Here is a 21,416-nt window from a genome sequence, read left to right on the forward strand (position 1 = left end):
CAGTGGCTGGCCAGGTAATTGGCTGAGGCAAATCCATTGAAATTGAACACGTAGAGCTATGCATATGGCCAGATCCTATGAGTGAAGTCTTTTTAGTGAGACCAAGTAAAATTTACTTCTCTCTAGCCCCTAACTTCTGAAGATGGCACAGTATTGCTAGCAGTGTTGTCTTAAATGTTCGGATGCACTTGTAGCATGAACACAAAATCATGATCTGTATTCTCCCTACATACTGTGGTATTAACCCTTTGGTACTTAGGATGTTGTGAATATAAGTGGGGGCCAGTCAAATGGGTGGCATTTACGACTCAGGGAACTTCACACATTTGACAGTCTTCAGCGGGGCATTTTTTGACATGTGGATGCCTAATGCAGGCCAAGCATCTGAGATGTTGAGTTTGCATTTCTGAACCTCAGGGGCATAAGTTATTGATACTGGTATTTTACATGGAGACTGGTATGAGGGCTGTATCCCAATTTTATACGGTAATGTTGTAGATGTAGCCAAAATGTGTTACGCTGACCCGAGCTGTGTGAAAAGCAGATATGGGGACAGCCCTCAATGAGGGAGACTGGATCAAGGCTGTGGAATTGAATTCTAGGATCTCTCATTATGCTACAATTAAGCTGATCTGATATCTTTATCCCTGTCACACAAATGTAATCCCAAGACATCCAAGTAGAATTTATGATCCACAACTGGACAGATGCCCAAGATGCAGGACTGACAATGTAGACTCCTACTATAGGGTTTGTTATGTACCCCACACTCCATCCTTTCTGGCTGTATATTGCATATAAGTTGTCGGAACCGATTGACAAACCTGTTAAAACTTAAGCTATGCTTGTTGGGCATTAAGGGCCATCCTAAACAAAAGGACCAGCAGTAGAAATTGACTGACCTGGCATCCTGGCTGGCGAAATGTGGGAGTGACACACACTGAAGATCATTATGAGCCCTTATGGTGTCCGACTGGGTGAGGGATGTTAAGAGGTTGGTTGTCGCAGAAAATACTATACTGTGAATACTGTGGAGCACACAGAGGGGGGATATTGACATGTCATCTACATGGAACAACTGTAGCCACAACCCAAGGTTCTGCACTGCTTTCTAGACCCATGTAGGCATACTATGGATGATGTGATACTGGAAGCATGCAAACACAACTAAAATGGCACTCCCGGTCCCACCCTGAGAAGAGTTACTTCCATGGCTAGATTTACTGCTTGACAGACACTACTATATCCATTACGGTGGCTGAGGGCATTACCTCCACCATCCTTATGGACTACCATCCATGAATGTAGAGTTGACGCCAGCCCAGTGCTTATCTCCGTACATTTAACAAAAGGTTTGGTAGATGTCCACCATTGGTTTTGATGGTAATTCACTAAACTGCAAGAAAACACAAATTAGTACAAGAAGGTTCAATAAAGGTTAGTTACGTTCTGCGTCCATGGAAGGAGAGAAAGGATTTGGGGCAACAGCTGCTGTTGCTTATCAGTCTCCCTCCCTTCCTGCCTCTTCATGTGCAGGGCCATAGGCTATAAATTGAAGCCACCACAGCTGCTATAGTTGCCAGAGGAACTAATGCGCAGCAAAAGCAGCAGAATCATAGCGTTTGCCTGCAGTGAGGGCTCACTGGAAAACAATAATGATAAATAGGATGGTTGCAAGGTATTAAAGCAACTTACACCACCCCTAGAAGAAGAAGGTGAAGAAGAGGAGTTAGATAATTATGCTTTGGTAATCCCTAAGCTGGATATGAACTGCAGACAAAATAGAATAGGGTGGTTGAAAAATTCTAATTCATAAGATTCAAGCAATTACCAGGAGAAAACAGCAAATTTTGTAGCAGACTTAGGGGCAACTTGCAATTACAAACGTTTTCAAGATGAGATATTGAGAGATCAGTAAGTGCAAAAAGTCAATGATAACAAAGTAAAAGAGAAATTGTTGAATACAGAAAACCTACCATTAGAAAATGTTATAGCGATTAAACAGAGAAACAAGAACACTGCACAAAATTTAAAGGAACAATCTTTACTCACCCAGCAGTATCAAACCCAAAATCTAGACAGTGAATTGTAGGATGCATATTTAGCAGACTTTTCAAATCCCTGTTCAGAGACCAGAAATTTCACAATACTTGAGGAATCCATGACATTTGAAGAGATTAAGAGTTTGACAACAATTGCGGCCTCTGGGCTGGGCCAGATGAGTTTTCTACCTTGTTTTATAAAGCATATCAAGACACATTGATGGGCCCACTATCTAAACTTTACAACTATTTTCGAACTTCCAAATCAGTCACAAATTCAATGAGGGAATCCATTATTGCATTAATTCTAAATCAGCAATGGAGCCCCTAATCAATTTTTTTTTTATTAAATATGAGTGTTACTTGTAGATGATGTATTCTTGACTGACTTGAAATACTTGTTACTGATCCTAAGAGGAGTTAAAGGCCTCTGTAGCCGTCTCAGGTTTCCAGATTAACTATTCCAAATCCCAGGAAGCAGTGGTGTCAGGCCAAACTGGCAACTGCAAAACACCATTAATTAATAATGGTCTAGTTTGCACAAAAGATTACATGCAATATATAGGGATCCACCACACTGCCCCCATAACTCACTTATACAAGTATTATATACCACCTCTGTTAGATGTCTTGTGCAAAAACCTATACAGTTGGGGTAAGCTCAAAATCTCTTGGCTAGGAAAAATAGTTAGTATAAAGATTAACTTCTTGCACATCTCTTATATATTGCTCAGAAAATTCCATCATGTTTCCCCAAACCATCTGTCTAACAAATACAGACAAACTATTGTCCTTTGTGGGATTACCCCTAGAGTCTCCTGATATACCTTGTATAAATATCCATGAGAGGATGGTTTGGGTTTACCTAACATAGAGCCATATTTAAATGCCACACAACTTTGTTAAGCCAGGGATATCACTAGAAACGTCTATGCTTGTGACAACCCTCAAAGTACTAATGTGGTTAGAAAGAACAGGCTTCAAAGCAAGACTTCTCTGCTGCAAGTGTTGGTACTCATGTAATAACGGACTGAACTAATGAGGAAAAAATTACCCACAAGTTCCCTTCTCCTCTAACACCATATGATTCTGATTGAGGGTTTGAGTCGGTTTTGAATGAGACGCGTGCAACAGGTGGTTGAGGTGCCAGCAGGATTGTTTTGTGGGTTAAGCGAGTGCATTATGGTAGTTGTGGTATTTCGTAACGTGTGGAACGATTGAATCACGTGGTTGGAGAGTTCAGGATGATTGTCGACAGGTGAGTGGGTGTGTTATTGTATATAACGGTGCGTTTGGGTGATCGTGAGTGCATTTTCTGTGGGTTTGTCAGAATGGAGAACACCGGTAGTTTTGTCGTATTGAGAAGAAAGGCTTTTGTTTGACAGGTAAAAAGTGGTTAGAGACAAGGGTAATGTTCACGTTTTGTAGGCTGGTTGGGATAATTGTGGGTTGGTAACAGTGGGTTGAGCACAGGAGGGCTGAGTGTGACTATAGCGTTTTATGTTTTGGTAGAACACCACTAGGGTGTTGTAAGCACTGTAGGGTCTTTTCACATTGCGTTAGTATATTTGTTGGTGTAAATGGTACAGTTGATCTTGTTGTATTTTGCAGAAACCCCTGACGAAGAGCCTCTGGCTCGAAATGCATTGGGTTAAAGAAACAAGGCTTGCGTTGGTGTTTATTTAATTACACGTGCCGTTGTTTAGAAGCCTGGAATGGAAAGCAGCTGCATTTGAAAATGTCCAATAAACACCTCAATGGAATTTCGCTGTCTCCTGGATTTTTATAAGCACAAGATGGATTAAAACGATGTTTAAAAGATAAGTTTTTGACAAAACATGGATGATTAATGTACTGGTAAGGGAAAAGATCCCATCCAAAGCAGTGCGCCAGTCTAGTGCGGGAGTTACCTGCCTTCTTGTTCTCATTTTGAAACAGTGACCTGGGACGGGTCATTTAGCGGTGCGCACGCAAGTTAAAATATGTATAAACCAAGGATTACCAGAAAGGGAAGGAGTGCACTCTTAATTCGATACTTTCACTTTCTAAAAGTGGCATTTTCAAATAAATAATTTGAAAACCATCTTTACTAAAATATGTGTTATTAAATTCTGAGTTCAGACAGCCTAAACTTTATTTCTCTATCTTGTCTCAATGGGAACTTATACTTGTAAGATGTTACAAAGTATCTCCCATTCTATCCTAAGGGGCAGATAGCCTTTCAATAGTGAAAAACGAAATTGTCAGTATTTCACTATCAGGACATGTCACACACACCAGTACATGTCCTACCCTTCCCATACACTTGACCCTACAAATGGGGGTACCTTGGGCCTACCATAGGTGTGCCTTACATGTAAGAAAAGGGAAGGTTAGGGCCCAGCAAGTGGGTGCGCTTGCCAGGTCAACATGGCAGTTTAAAACTGCGTGCAGAGACTGCAGTTGCAGGTCTGAGATATTTTTTCAGAGCTATTCATGTTGGAGGCACAATCAGTGCTGCAGGCCCTCTAGTAGCATTTGATCTACAGGCCCTGGCACACTCAGTGCACTTTACTAGGGACTTATCAGTAAAACAAATATGCCAATCAGGGAGAACCAATTGTAATAACAATTTACATAGGGAGCACTTGCACTTTGACACTGATCAGCAGTGGCAAAGTGCCCAAAGCATCTAAGCCAGCAAAAACGAAATCCAGGACAGCATCAGAAATACAGGATGTAGGGGCAAAAAGTCAGGGGAAACCACGCCAAAGATGGCATGTCTAACAGGGTGTCACTATGCACAGTTTCAATCTATTGATTCAATAAGATTGAAAGGCTACAAAAAACTAAACTGGCTTATCCACAGTTGATAACACAAAACTTTTGGTGACTACAATTAGTACGTAGTCTAAAACTCAAAGTGCTTAACTTTTACATATGCAAGATTCTCTACTTCATTGTTTACATCCAAACATCCCACTTTGGCTACAAAAAAGAAAACCTTTCACAATATTGACAAAAGAGCTGACATGGAAACATGCCTGGGTCAGGAAGTAAAATTGGTTTGCACATTCTACTGTTAGAAATGGAGGATTTCGATATAAATCCCACTGCGAAGTGTTACTGAAAACTCTCAATGTATTGTCGATGGTAAATGGGCATGGAAATTCAAATGACTTTTACCAATGCAGAAAGTCATCTGATGCTGTACCAAGCTTTTTTAAACTGAGCGCTGCTATAGTGTAACAGATACAGCTTCTGCTTTTAGGGCTATTCCTTCCTTTGTTGCCATTTAACCAGGTGCGTAGCAAAACACTAGTATGGTGATCTCTCGCCATCCAAATTATATGGGACTGCTGTCTTTTATTAGATGAAGCAAGTCATCATAAATATCAAGTATACCATCACATTTCCAACCTTTAGAAAAATAAAAGGAAATTAGTTTTCTCTTTGTTTATTATCCTAATTGAGCTAGGAGGCCTAACCATTCATATACCTGTGCAAGTATTTTTTGTTAAAACACTAACACATATTGTGATGTTTCTGAGATTCGAGCCTTAGGTTAGTTCTCATTTTTACGTAACAAGGTGGGATAACGTGCATCGTATTTCCTTACCTTATTGTATCATTGCCATAGCAACCTACGTCACCAATGCCAAGATCATCTGCCATTATCAGCACAATATTAGGCTTGATTGAGGAGACTGCATGTGACCCATCATTCTGTAGATGCAGGAATATGACTATAAAGTAAGCCTTAAAAATCCTAAAATGTGAAAGAGAGAAAATAGGTTACACTGAGGATCAAATTTGATGCAAAAAAGCTAACAAAGCAATACGGCTTTCCCTTATAAATTAAAAGATGTTCATGGTAACCAAAAAACTAATCTCATTATTAATACAATAAAAATGACAACAACAAATTCAAACCTAGATTTTGAAATTAGGGCACATAATAATAAACAAGAAGTGCAAAGCCCATTTGAAGCGCCTGTGTCATCTACTGACATTGCCAATGCTTGATTTTCCCCAGATGGCCACTGTCTAAGCACACACAGGTTTGGCAGCATTATTTCACTTCAGTATCCATATGGAGGGGTTTCTGCAATACCAGAAGACCAATATTTCTTAAAATCTTGAGTGTTCACTGGATGCTGACTGTTCTGTCAATGGCACTTTTTTATTGGACATGAGGAGAGGCGGCTTTGCTGTCACTGCCCCCATTCTTATTTAACAAATAAATATTTTTTGTTTGCTGTTACATGGGAAAATGAGGAGAGAGTACGGGACAGATTACATAAGCATATAGGTATATTAGGACCTGAGGCTGCAGATTATGCTTCTCTCACTTTACTACAACACGCAGCAGCCAATGAAATGACAATAAACAATTTGGTAAATCACAAAAAACGTCATTTCCCATGAACAGCCCCATGACATCATCCACCATCAGCCAATCGGGGTCTGGAATGGCCTATAAGACCTGATGTCCACCATTGTCCTTCCTCTTTCTATGCTTCTCCAGCAGGCTTGAAATAAGTGTGATTTCCAGTACCTTACCATTGTTAATTCTCAACTATATATGCTTTATTGAGTATGATTCTGTAAGCACGCACCACTGTTTAAGGAGAGTCAATTGCCTCAATTGCTGGCGTGATCGGTGAGCAAGATCAGATTTCCGGCCCACTACCTTTTTCGCCGCTGCAATCAATTTGGGGGCAGATTTACAAGCCCCTTGCGCCACTTTGGCGTCACGTTTCCCATGTTAAAAATTACGCAAAAGTGGTGCAAGGGGCTTGTAAATCTGCCCTGTTGCAGGGATTATGCTCATGCACAGAACTATGCACAGGAAACCAGATCCTCAGTGAATTGTGGTGTACCAAAAGAACTCACCTCAGTACCCAGAACCCCTATCCGACTAGCATCAGTGTCTCATTCGTTCTCCTTATCATCTCGAAGCTACCAATGATTAGACAACCCAGAACATGCGACTTAGAGTACTCTCAGGAATGGTGGGAATCAGAAACACCTTTTCGTTATTATTCTCATATCAGCCACAACAAGAGTAATCAGAGACACGGAAAAGTTTAAATGTTTATTTTTAACTACGTGCTCTAAGGTGCAGTACTTTGGCTAATACAAGCAGGCAAATGATTAAAAATAAAACCATCAGTATTGTTACAATACCATAAAAAATGAAGGGAGAAATCATATTACAAATGATAGTGGAAAACATGTCCTATAATACTTTGTGAACCACCCTCCATTCGCTAGTAAACTAGTTTTATAAACTAATCAAAGGTCTCTAGGTTTGAATGGGGAACCCCATACCTCAAACATCAGCTTAGGTGAATCACATCACAGGATCAGCTCTGCTCTCTGTGTCTGGAAAGGTTTTCTCCAAGTGTCTGAATCATGCATGCAAATGCAATATTAAAGGCACCCGAGTTTCAGATATTTGCAGCTGTGTGCTTGTTGTGTCTAGAGCGTGGGCCAATCAACCTGAATTCAACAGCATACATTGTTATTTGACCTTGACGGCTTCTGCACACAGTGTTCAGACTAAGGTCACGGTGCACGTCTAGGGATGTGAACAACAGACCGTACTCATGTGAAGAAAAAGCAAGCAAGCAGTTTTACTTGTAATAACAGCTACCCTTAGTGCCGTGTGCAAAACCAGAAAAGTGGCAAGATGGTATTTTACATCTAAAGTGCATCATGCTAACATAGCAATGTGTGCCCATAGAACCCCGTCTCCACTACACTCTCCCTTGATCGGACCATGAACAAAATAGGGAATCAATGTAGTAACGTAGAGCTCAAGTTCGAGTGAGAGAGAACCAAGTTCATATATTGCCAATCCATATAATTGGTAGTGAAAGTTCGAAAAATTTGTTGGGAAAAAGAAAAATTAAAACATCTCTCAGGGGTGGCATACATCCCAATGTGGAGTAAAAAAGAAAAATTAAAAAAAGATGGACAACTGCCAATTCAATCTATCAACGTGTAGGCACAATAAGTTGCAACTGCCTCCAAGAGGAAGTCAGTATAATGTTCAGTAAAAGAGTCAGCCATCCAGTCAAGTAAAGTAAATGAACATAGATGTTCTTCGATAACTGGAGCCGCTAGCACAATCAGAGGACAACTTGCGTGTTCTTCAAGATAACTTCTCGCCAAGAAGTCATATGCTGCCGCATATATATCCCAATTCCCTAGGACTCCATGCGCCTCTCCACAGGCCATAATCCCGATACCAGAACAGTCCAACTCATGAGCCACTAAAGGACTCATTCATCGATCATAATCCGGGGCAGGAGACGCTGTGTTCGACAGACACAAATCCAGAGCCCATTCGAATGGATAATCTAGGCAATGGAAAACAGGTTGCATGCAAGTAAAATATGAGAACCGGAAGGATAATCCATAGGCTACGCTTAAAGTGGGCAGTGGTAATGTTCCATAGTAATCAAGCATCCGGTTGCGCAGTTGAAGCAGCCGGGGCAGGCTGTCGTGTGATACAGATCGTGCAGCCATTGCGGAGCAAGCAAACCAACAGGAGCACATCAGCAGTCAAGGCGAGAATCAACGGAAGCCCGCCGAAGACGCTGGAAAAAATAGAATGAAAAAATGCCGGTATCACACCAAATATTGTTTGGAAGGAAGTCACAAGGCCGGAGCCCACAACTTTGAAAAAATGCACCAAGCCAGTTGTTAACGAGGCATTGAATATAGTATGAATCAGAGCACCGAAATGAAGGGGGAGATCAGTATTTAAAAGAACATGCACCTCGGTGCAGGTGTTTGCTACGTGAAGGACAAATGTTTCAGGGGAGGAAGTCAGGGCGACTTCTTTTTGAGACAATAGAGCCCTTATTCTGCTCATCTTGTTGAACTCTGCTTTCAAGGTTGGTATGGAAGGCCAGATGGATACATCCAGTCTCCCCTGAGGGGGTGGGAAGAGGACATTTTTACAACAGACTACGCGTTGTGAGACAGTTACAATGTACGGAATCCCCACTATCATCCCGCAGCATGCCTCATTGTTTAATAGCAAATAACTACCGTTAGCTTATAACGTAAAAGTGGGTGTAATTGCTGGCACGGGATTTCCCTTCAGAATGCAAGCTAAATTCGGTGCCTGATCGTTGCATGCACCATGCAATTGGATGTTCCTACAGACTACTGAGTGATCAGGTGTGGAAGTGCATTCCTCTCCTTTCAAATAAACTTCTTTACCCTCTCTCAGGCACCTGTATGTAAATGGGAGTGACCAAACTTCATGCAGGAAAGCAGTACCCAATGGTTCGTATCTGCCTAGGGCATAATGTTTCATACAGGAACTGAACTTATACAAGGGAAATGGTAAGGTGACTAAACCATGGATAAGCCACACAGCTGAGTTCGATTCGGCCAAAGAGAATGGTAAGGTTCCAACTTTTCAATATGCAATAATTAGTATATCGCATCTTTCATGGACATGAACTGTTGTTTAGCAGTCTGATTAAACGGCAGCAATAAAGACAATGTGTTCATGTAGTCCCAGGGAACTTTCCCAGCCTTCAATGTTTGTAAAGTCCATGCAAACTGCATTATAGAACGTAATTGATTTTGATCATGGTATAAAACAGACATATCATCCTGAACAATATCCACAACAGATGAAACAATATTATCTAACGTGTAAGTTCTAGAAGAAAGGGTGTTAACACTATTATTGATGACAGCTAGCACTTTTTCTAAATTGGCTTTATCAATAGCCCTTAATCTAGAAGCTGCTTCAATTTGAGATAATTTCCAAACTTCGTTGTAAACAGCATACACCCATCTTTTGGACCTGCCACCCACAGGGCCTTTAAAAAAATCATTCATATCTACCTTGCCATTCAATTTAGATAGATGAAGTTTAACAGATGCCAAGGTGGAATGTTGCAGCCAGGTCTGACATAACTTCCCTACAGAATAGGTAGTAATAGAAGGGGAAGATTCAAATTTGGGGTCCACCCTAACCTGTGTATAGCCGGGGTACAGACCCAGAAAACGATGTTGACAGGAATCTGAACTTTTCTGCCATATTAACCATCCTTCATGATCTAAGTTGGAAATGTTGAAGGATGTATTAGTAATGAATGACTGTAATTCATCAAGGGACAACTCTGTGTGATTATCCCATTTTTGATAAGCGCCTAGATCAGGAATAGTAGGTGAATTCATTTTTTTAGAAGTAGCCAAGCCAAAGCAGGTGGTTTGAAAAATGGTAGAATTCAAAAACAACATGTGGTTTGGGATAAGGCACGCACGATGCAGAGCTTCTGTAGTTTGTACCTGCCAAGTTTTAGAACCCCAAACTGACTTAAGATCAATGGTATCTTTCCACAGCTCATAGCCCCCTACAGCTAATTCATCCATTAAGGCCTTGGAATACAATAATTTAGTGTGGGTCAGTCTAACCTTGGATGCTGACTCAGCAGCCATTTTAAAATCAAAGGCTTCAGGTTCAGATACACAGAAATCAGTAAAATATGTACATTTTTTCACTAGAGTTTTGGAGTGGCCTTCAATTGGTGCTGGAAAATGTTGCCATTGTGTATAATTGACAACATTTCTAAATGTATTTGCTTTATGCAGGAAATGATTGCCATAGTGTTGGTAGCAAAACAACTCTCCATAATTTGCTGTGTCTAAATACAAATCTTCAGCATCAAAAGCAGCATAATATTTCAAATCAGAAAAAAGAGCCTCTACGGCTTGGACATCCCAATCATCAGAGCGTATGTTTTGTTTCACAACATCTCCCATTGAAACACAAAGTACATTTGGGACATTTATCACCTCTGTGGGACCATGAATTTGAAATTTGACAGCATCCCATACAATCCCATCCAACACAGGCCAGGCAGTAATATTTACAAAAGGTTGGTCCCTCTTCATGATGTGTGATGAGGAGTGGGGAGACAAAGTTCCATCAATTAATCTAATTGCAGATCTTTCGGTGAGATAGTGTCCGTTTAGTAGACGAAAAAATACAACCACAAAACCAATTGACATAAACAAAAAAAAAATTATGAACACAGGCCTAATGTAAGTCCAAGGGGGAATTAAAAAATGTCTTTTAGACCAAACAGCAAAAATAGAAATCTTCGATGGGGCATTCAGAGTTATAGAATTAGTGTCAAATAAAAACGTGACTGGTCAACTGCACTAGATTGTAAACCAGGCAACGACACATCTGTGGGATAAGTATACTCAGTATCTTCAACTGGACCACCAGCCTGTGGAGTCAATAAAGGATTAGTAACTGTATGCATCTCGAAGGCAACGTCAGGTCTGCTGGTATTTGACAGAGCCAAAACAGAATTTCTCAGCATTGCTGGACAAGAGACCGCTGGAGTCATGCTAAGAAGAATCGGCCACTCGTTGTAGTTTGACGTTGTCAATGGAGATGTACCTGTTATCCTTGCGACCAGGAAGTGGAGGTAAATTAACTGTTCTTGTACCCTGCACGCCAAGCACCGGAACTGGAGCACGATAAGAGGGGCCGAACTCCTTCTCACAAACCAGGTCACCAACTCGAGGTAGCCAGCCGACTACCGGAATTTGAAGTGCAGCTTCAGTTGCGGAGGGCAAGTGTTCCTTTGCAAGACTGTCTCGGGTCTCTTGTAGATTCTGTAATACAGCCGAATGATCATCTACGTCAAAAGGTGCGGCCGACGCCGCCATGTCTAGACCATCAAGGTCCGGGACAAACATCTTTATGCCAAAGAGCATTTCGTGTGGGGTCCGCCCACCCAGAGACCTTCTAGGGAGATTAAGTGCACGTTGAACGCTATACAAATGGGCAAACCAGTTCCTGCCAGTACCTAAAACCCTAGCTGTCAGGGATTGCTTTAAGTCACAGTTCATTCGCTCCACAACGCTATTGCCCTCAGGCCGGTATAGAGACAAAAATTTGACTTGGACCCCCAAAGATCTCATGGCATCCTTGCACGCCTTAGAGGCGAACGCCGGACCCTGGGCTGAATGAAGGGTACCACTTGCAAAAATTCCCACAAAGACACGCAAATCCCTGATGACAGTTCGAGCATCAGCACTCCGTTGTGGCCAGACCCATAAAAAACGTGTGCACGAATCCACTGCGACTAAGATGTACTTATACGCAGTATCAGAGGAGAAAGGACCGCAGTGATCTAAATAAACACACCCAAGTGGTTTATTAGATATGTACAACTGTGTCTGAGGTGGATGCGCAGCAGTCGAAGGCTTAATCTGCTGGCAGATGTCACAATTAAGAACATAAGCATGAGTCTGTTTATACAATCTGCACCACCAGTAACGTTGTTGTAAGATAGTAACAGTCGCAGAAACGCCGGCATGGGCAGAAGCCATACCTTCGTGAGCGGCTGTTATCAAGGAAAGTCTGCAGTCCACGTTGGGAATCAATCTGTCACCAACGTCGTTAATTCTCACATAGGGAACTTTATCAGGACTTAAATGATAAGAGTATTTAGAAGGGAAACCCCGAGGGTAATTATCACCCTTCTCTGTTGCAGCAATTGCTGCGAAGATGTCATCATCAATCTTACTTTTGAATCTTGTAACTGCTGCTACTAGATATGTTGCCACTGCTGTTTTCGCTGCTTCGTCAGCTAAACTGTTTCCAACAGCGTGAACACCTACGCGCTGGTGCCCAAGAGTGTGAATCACATTCACGAGCGGCAGCCGTTGTTTAAGTTCTGCGACTCGAACCCAAAGCATTTTATGCTTGATTGTGCTACCTTTGGAATCACGATACTCATTTTGAGACCAAAAGAATAAATTGTCGTTGTAAGACTGAACAAAGTAAAAAAGAGTCACTCACTATAAGAGTAGTCACTCGAGGATCGGCAAACTCCAATGCAAGCACCAGAGCACGAAGCTCTGCTAACTGAGCGGTACAATCACCCAATGTCTGCGTATGCACGACATCAGACTTGAATTCACCATTCACGAAGGTACCAACCACAATTGCGCAGGCCGCAGAATAAGCATGCTTAGCACACTGTCGCCGGTTGCGCCGAACCGTCAGTGTAAATGACACAATGGTAATCTTCAAGCGGGCGCAAGGACAGAGGAGCTGGATGAACAAATTCATACTGCAGGTACTCCTGAGTTTGCAATGAGGTATCAAAGATGTAAGTGACATCCAGCAATGTCAAAGAAGTGGCCCATTGTATCCAACGCGGATGGAAAGCTTTAGAATCTGGTACACTGGCTTTCGTTACCGCCTCTAGGGCAGGATACGGTGTGACAACCAACATTCGTTTCCCTTGCGACAGCGCTCTCTTTTTCAGAATCGCCATCTACACTGCAGTCAAAACTTTTTCGACCGTGGAAAAGCGCATTTCAGTCGAAGTGTACAAGTGCGACTTGTAGGCAATGGGGACTGTATCGCCCTCATTGAACGTTAAGTATGTGAAACCCACTGCGCCAGGCACAATTCTTATTAACAGGTTATTGTGGTTATCACGTGTCAGTAAGAATTTAGAAGCAAGAACATCAGCCTGCAAAGATTGCAGGATAGCTGTATGTTCTGGCAGCCAGCTCGATTTGGAAAAAGTAGGTTGTACCAAGGCATATAGCGGCTTGATACGCTGGGCATAATCGGTAATGTAAGTAGACCTGAAATTCAAAAAACCCAGCAAAGATTGTAGTTTTTTCAGAGTTGTTGGTGCGAGCAAACATGCGCATTTCTCCAGGAAGTGAGGTGCCAAACCTCGACCTTCGTTGTTGAGTTCATAGCCCAAAAACAACACTGTATACTCTGCAATGTGTGATTTTGCAAAGTTGAATTTGTGACCGAAGTCCGCAAACATAACAATGATGTGGTCAACACGACACAGATGCAGCCATAATTCGTCTGTGAGATAGATATAATCAACATACGAGTACACATCAGGGTCTATGCTCTCTAACAGAGAGACTACCCGTGCGGCAAAGACAACTGGACTGTTTTTGTAGCCCATGGCTAATCGTTTAAACTGTTTCTGTTTGCCGCCGGAAGTAAAGGCTGTCCATTGACTGCAAATAGTGGACAGGTTATGGCTATAAAAGCCATTGGAGATGTCAAGTGTGGTCTTAAACCTTTTTTTCCCAAGACTATCCACGAGGGCAGAACTGTGGGTGTTCTGTACCGCACAGGTCCAACAATGAGAGTTCAAATGCCGGTAATCCAAAACTAGGCGATACGACTCATCAGGTTTGGTTACAGTGAAAAGAGGATTATTCATGGGTGACACACATGTTTCTATTACACCTTGATATTCTAATTGTTCAAGGATTTCTGCGACGTGAGATCTAGTTTCGCGGCGCATGGGATATTGAGGTTGTGCCTGGGGCATAGACCGTAATGGAATCTCATGGCTCGGCGACAATTTATCCTACCCAACCTGAGTACGGTACAACGCCGGAGCAAGCACCTGGGCCCACTCTTCTGCAAAGTTCTGAGCTTCCTCCTTCGGTACAGTGTGCGTGAAAGATGAGAGGATTACCTCCTCCCCCCTGGCAGCAGCTAAAACAAAAGCTGGGGGCCAGTCCGCCTCCGCTAACAGAATGTCATATGTAGAGGTCAGATTTTCCCCAAAAATTCCTTTTATGGTACGTTGTATGTCACCTTCAATTAAAAGTACTATGACATATAGTCTGTCAGGGGGAGCCACTCTAGTGTCAGCAGTTTCTACAGTAATGAATGTATCAGTTGCTGTCGCCTTCAGATATGGAGGCAGTGCTTTCGCCACACTGTCTAGCAGCGTTAGTGCCCATGTCAGGTTCCGAAGCTGCGTTCTCACTATCTGTGGCATACCTCGCTGTTAGTGCAGCAACCTTCTTTTTCTGAAATGGGGGTCGCTGACGTGCAATCTCTTCCTACATGCCTTTACCATCAGCCGGGCAGTGCAGCTCACGTCCTTGTTGGGCACCCCGACCTTTGCCACGTTCTCCTCCACCGGACTTTGAGACCGATGTTTCCTGTGAAGAACGAGGAGAACGTTGTTCAGGAACCTGAAATCTATCAGGAGACCTAATTCTAGTGCGATCGCGCAATTCATATGTGCATTCAGTAGTCACTTGTACTGGTGACGCGGGCCGAGACCCCTGTTTCTGTTGCTGCTTCCCCTGTTTCTTAGTTTTCCAATTTTGTTTAGGAAATGCTGGACGGTCGTCTTTAGGAGGCGTAACCGTCTGAGTTTGCAGTTGCGCTATCGTTTTAGCAAAAGGCTTAAGCCCCAAACTATTGCGGCCAATGGTCTTATAAGCCCCCGCAATAATCTTCGGTAACAGTCGGGGTTTATCGACGTCGGCGACGAGGCATAGTTCATTTGACACCTGAAAGTTAACCGCATCTCCCTTGACATTAGCAAGGATGAGATCAGCAACTACGTCGAACACACCAACAAGCCTCATTCCTAACTCGGCCGCCGCCTCCGGACCGTGTTGATCTTGAACCCGCTTGATCACGGAGGGCAGTGCAGTCATAGACGGACTGCCGAAGCACTTCGAGTAGACTGCTGCAAATACTTTACCCCAGTTCTCACAATCAGTTACCTCTGGGACCAAGTCTTTCTGCAAACTAATGGTAAGGATCCTGTGTTTTTCCACAGGAGTAGAATTTGGAAATACTTCTAGCTGGTCAAATTTCTCAGCAAGCCAATAAGGCACATCGTGCTTATTCTGGGGGCGCTTGCCCAGTACCGAATTAACCATGACGGGACTAATAGTAATCCCGGCCTGGCCAGCTGGTTGCGCCGCAACTCCAGGTGCCCCCACCTGGACATTGCGAGAAACGTATTGCACCAAAGCCCTATGTACCGTAATCAAGGGGGTATGGAGTTGACGTAAGTCATCCAGCGGGGCTTGCAAATAACGTGGATGTGGTGTAAACTCGGCCAAGACTGGCCAAGTGGCCCCTGGAATGAACACGGCACCCAAACAAACCGGTGTAACCGTGTGGGGGAGGGCGCCATTGAACCAAATACGATGCTGCCAAGCAGAAATGGGAATTTCCTGCGTCCTATACGTCGTGTAATTAGCTGGGACTGCCGTAGGAGTGTATGTGCGAAATGTATGATCATCCGCATTCACCTCCGGCAAAGTAACCCAAGAGTAAAATAGCTCATAGGGAGGCGATGCATCTGCACTCACTACAGAGATAAGAGACATCCCGTCATCAGGCACCCCGAACTGCGTCAAATTACGCCGGAGAGGTGCGCGACTATGCGCTGCAATAGCGACTTCAGCCATAAAGATACAGTGAAGAAAAACAATCTATATTAAACCATAGCACAAAAAGGGTAGAATTTAAAATGAAACCTTTTTAATTGTCAAGCTTGAGAGAACCTATATATTAAGTATTTAGGTAGGTTTAAACCATCACTCCCGTCAACCGTAAACAAGAGTGAGGGTGTTGTGGACAAATATAAGCACTACTAAGGCGTCTCAATCAGAAGACCAAAACGTTAGGTGTGCCATGTTGCAGGGATTCTGCTCATGCACAGAACTAGGCACAGGAAACCAGGAACTCAGTGAATTGTGGTGTACCAAAAAAACTCACCTCAGTACCCAGAACCCCTATCTGACTAGGATCAATGTCTCATTCGTTCTCCGTATCATCTCGAAGCTACCAATGATTAGACAATCCAGAACATGCGACTTAGAGTACTCTCAGGAATGGTGGGAATCAGAAACACCTTTTTGTTATTATTCTCCTATCAGTCCACAACAAGAGTAATCAGAGACACGGAAAAGTTTAAATGTTTATTTTTAACTACGTGCTCTAAGGTGCAGTACTTTGGCTAATACAAGCAGGCAAATGATTAAAAATAAAACCATCAGTATTGTTACAATACCATACAAAATGAAGGGAGAAATCATATTACAAATGATAATGGAAAACAAGTCCTATAATACTTTGTGAACCACCCTCCCTTCGCTAGTAAACTAGATTTATAAACTAATGGAAGGTCTCTAGGCTTGAATGGGGAACCCCATACCTCAAAGATCAGCTTAGGTGAATCACATCACAGGATCAGCTCTGCTCCCTGTGTCTGGAAAGGTTTTCTCCAAGTGTCTGAATCATGCATGCAAATGCAATATTAAAGGCACCCGAGTTTCAGATATTTGCAGCTGTGTGCATGTTGTGTCTAGAGCGTGGGCCGATCAACCTGAATTCAACAGCATACATTGTTATTTGACCTTGATGGCTTCTGCACACAGTGTTCAGACTAAGGTCGCGGTGCACGTCTAGGGATGTGAACAACAGACTGTTCTCATGTGAAGAAAAAGCAAGCAAGCAGTTTTACTTGTAATAACAGCTACCCTTAGTGCCGTGTGCAAAACCAGAAAAGTGGCAAGATGGTATTTTACATCTAAAGTGCATCATGCTAACATAGCAATGTGTGCCCATAGAACCCCGTCTCCACTACACTCTCCCTTGATCGGACCATGAACAAAATAGGGAATCAATGTAGTAACGTAGAGCTCAAGTTCGAGTGAGAGAGAACCAAGTTCATATATTGCCAATCCATATAATTGGTAGTGAAAGTTCGAAAAATTTGTTGGGAAAAAGAAAAATTAAAACATCTCTCAGGGGTGGCATACATCCCAATGTGGAGTAAAAAAGAAAAATTAAAAAAAGATGGACAACTGCCAATTCAATCTATCAACGTGTAGGCACAATAAGTTGCAACTGCCTCCAAGAGGAAGTCAGTATAATGTTCAGTAAAAGAGTCAGCCATCCAGTCAAGTAAAGTAAATGAACATAGATGTTCTTCGATAACTGGAGCCGCTAGCACAATCAGAGGACAACTTGCGTGTTCTTCAAGATAACTTCTCGCCAAGAAGTCATATGCTGCCGCATATATATCCCAATTCCCTAGGACTCCATGCGCCTCTCCACAGGCCATAATCCCGATACCAGAACAGTCCAACTCATGAGCCACTAAAGGACTCATTCATCGATCATAATCCGGGGCAGGAGACGCTGTGTTCGACAGACACAAATCCAGAGCCCATTCGAATGGATAATCTAGGCAATGGAAAACAGGTTGCATGCAAGTAAAATATGAGAACCGGAAGGATAATCCATAGGCTACGCTTAAAGTGGGCAGTGGTAATGTTCCATAGTAATCAAGCATCCGGTTGCGCAGTTGAAGCAGCCGGGGCAGGCTGTCGTGTGATACAGATCGTGCAGCCATTGCGGAGCAAGCAAACCAACAGGAGCACATCAGCAGTCAAGGCGAGAATCAACGGAAGCCCGCCGAAGACGCTGGAAAAAATAGAATGAAAAAATGCCGGTATCACACCAAATATTGTTTGGAAGGAAGTCACAAGGCCGGAGCCCACAACTTTGAAAAAATGCACCAAGCCAGTTGTTAACGAGGCATTGAATATAGTATGAATCAGAGCACCGAAATGAAGGGGGAGATCAGTATTTAAAAGAACATGCACCTCGGTGCAGGTGTTTGCTACGTGAAGGACAAATGTTTCAGGGGAGGAAGTCAGGGCGACTTCTTTTTGAGACAATAGAGCCCTTATTCTGCTCATCTTGTTGAACTCTGCTTTCAAGGTTGGTATGGAAGGCCAGATGGATACATCCAGTCTCCCCTGAGGGGGTGGGAAGAGGACATTTTTACAACAGACTACGCGTTGTGAGACAGTTACAATGTACGGAATCCCCACTATCATCCCGCAGCATGCCTCATTGTTTAATAGCAAATAACTACCGTTAGCTTATAACGTAAAAGTGGGTGTAATTGCTGGCACGGGATTTCCCTTCAGAATGCAAGCTAAATTCGGTGCCTGATCGTTGCATGCACCATGCAATTGGATGTTCCTACAGACTACTGAGTGATCAGGTGTGGAAGTGCATTCCTCTCCTTTCAAATAAACTTCTTTACCCTCTCTCAGGCACCTGTATGTAAATGGGAGTGACCAAACTTCATGCAGGAAAGCAGTACCCAATGGTTCGTATCTGCCTAGGGCATAATGTTTCATACAGGAACTGAACTTATACAAGGGAAATGGTAAGGTGACTAAACCATGGATAAGCCACACAGCTGAGTTCGATTCGGCCAAAGAGAATGGTAAGGTTCCAACTTTTCAATATGCAATAATTAGTATATCGCATCTTTCATGGACATGAACTGTTGTTTAGCAGTCTGATTAAACGGCAGCAATAAAGACAATGTGTTCATGTAGTCCCAGGGAACTTTCCCAGCCTTCAATGTTTGTAAAGTCCATGCAAACTGCATTATAGAACGTAATTGATTTTGATCATGGTATAAAACAGACATATCATCCTGAACAATATCCACAACAGATGAAACAATATTATCTAACGTGTAAGTTCTAGAAGAAAGGGTGTTAACACTATTATTGATGACAGCTAGCACTTTTTCTAAATTGGCTTTATCAATAGCCCTTAATCTAGAAGCTGCTTCAATTTGAGATAATTTCCAAACTTCGTTGTAAACAGCATACACCCATCTTTTGGACCTGCCACCCACAGGGCCTTTAAAAAAATCATTCATATCTACCTTGCCATTCAATTTAGATAGATGAAGTTTAACAGATGCCAAGGTGGAATGTTGCAGCCAGGTCTGACATAACTTCCCTACAGAATAGGTAGTAATAGAAGGGGAAGATTCAAATTTGGGGTCCACCCTAACCTGTGTATAGCCGGGGTACAGACCCAGAAAACGATGTTGACAGGAATCTGAACTTTTCTGCCATATTAACCATCCTTCATGATCTAAGTTGGAAATGTTGAAGGATGTATTAGTAATGAATGACTGTAATTCATCAAGGGACAACTCTGTGTGATTATCCCATTTTTGATAAGCGCCTAGATCAGGAATAGTAGGTGAATTCATTTTTTTAGAAGTAGCCAAGCCAAAGCAGGTGGTTTGAAAAATGGTAGAATTCAAAAACAACATGTGGTTTGGGATAAGGCACGCACGATGCAGAGCTTCTGTAGTTTGTACCTGCCAAGTTTTAGAACCCCAAACTGACTTAAGATCAATGGTATCTTTCCACAGCTCATAGCCCCCTACAGCTAATTCATCCATTAAGGCCTTGGAATACAATAATTTAGTGTGGGTCAGTCTAACCTTGGATGCTGACTCAGCAGCCATTTTAAAATCAAAGGCTTCAGGTTCAGATACACAGAAATCAGTAAAATATGTACATTTTTTCACTAGAGTTTTGGAGTGGCCTTCAATTGGTGCTGGAAAATGTTGCCATTGTGTATAATTGACAACATTTCTAAATGTATTTGCTTTATGCAGGAAATGATTGCCATAGTGTTGGTAGCAAAACAACTCTCCATAATTTGCTGTGTCTAAATACAAATCTTCAGCATCAAAAGCAGCATAATATTTCAAATCAGAAAAAAGAGCCTCTACGGCTTGGACATCCCAATCATCAGAGCGTATGTTTTGTTTCACAACATCTCCCATTGAAACACAAAGTACATTTGGGACATTTATCACCTCTGTGGGACCATGAATTTGAAATTTGACAGCATCCCATACAATCCCATCCAACACAGGCCAGGCAGTAATATTTACAAAAGGTTGGTCCCTCTTCATGATGTGTGATGAGGAGTGGGGAGACAAAGTTCCATCAATTAATCTAATTGCAGATCTTTCGGTGAGATAGTGTCCGTTTAGTAGACGAAAAAATACAACCACAAAACCAATTGACATAAACAAAAAAAAAATTATGAACACAGGCCTAATGTAAGTCCAAGGGGGAATTAAAAAATGTCTTTTAGACCAAACAGCAAAAATAGAAATCTTCGATGGGGCATTCAGAGTTATAGAATTAGTGTCAAATAAAAACGTGACTGGTCAACTGCACTAGATTGTAAACCAGGCAACGACACATCTGTGGGATAAGTATACTCAGTATCTTCAACTGGACCACCAGCCAGTGGAGTCAATAAAGGATTAGTAACTGTATGCATCTCGAAGGCAACGTCAGGTCTGCTGGTATTTGACAGAGCCAAAACAGAATTTCTCAGCATTGCTGGACAAGAGACCGCTGGAGTCATGCTAAGAAGAATCGGCCACTCGTTGTAGTTTGACGTTGTCAATGGAGATGTACCTGTTATCCTTGCGACCAGGAAGTGGAGGTAAATTAACTGTTCTTGTACCCTGCACGCCAAGCACCGGAACTGGAGCACGATAAGAGGGGCCGAACTCCTTCTCACAAACCAGGTCACCAACTCGAGGTAGCCAGCCGACTACCGGAATTTGAAGTGCAGCTTCAGTTGCGGAGGGCAAGTGTTCCTTTGCAAGACTGTCTCGGGTCTCTTGTAGATTCTGTAATACAGCCGAATGATCATCTACGTCAAAAGGTGCG

The 21,416-nt window shown here is 42.6% G+C and overlaps 1 protein-coding gene across 7 annotated transcripts in view; it reads right to left on the minus strand.

Moving 5' to 3' along the window:
• The window catches only part of LOC146805002 (arylsulfatase D-like), a 514,533-nt gene that overhangs the window by 290,314 nt on the left and 202,803 nt on the right, over positions 1-21,416 (minus strand). For all 7 annotated transcript variants that reach the window (XM_085622151.1, XM_085622150.1, XM_085622152.1 and 4 more), the window contains one exon: positions 5,641-5,790. In XM_085622151.1, coding sequence (XP_085478277.1) covers positions 5,641-5,790 — 150 coding nt within the window. The remainder of the gene's footprint in view (positions 1-5,640; positions 5,791-21,416) is intronic.

This window comes from Triturus cristatus, chromosome 8, assembly GCF_964204655.1.
Source record: "Triturus cristatus chromosome 8, aTriCri1.1, whole genome shotgun sequence".
NCBI lineage: Eukaryota > Metazoa > Chordata > Amphibia > Caudata > Salamandridae > Triturus > Triturus cristatus.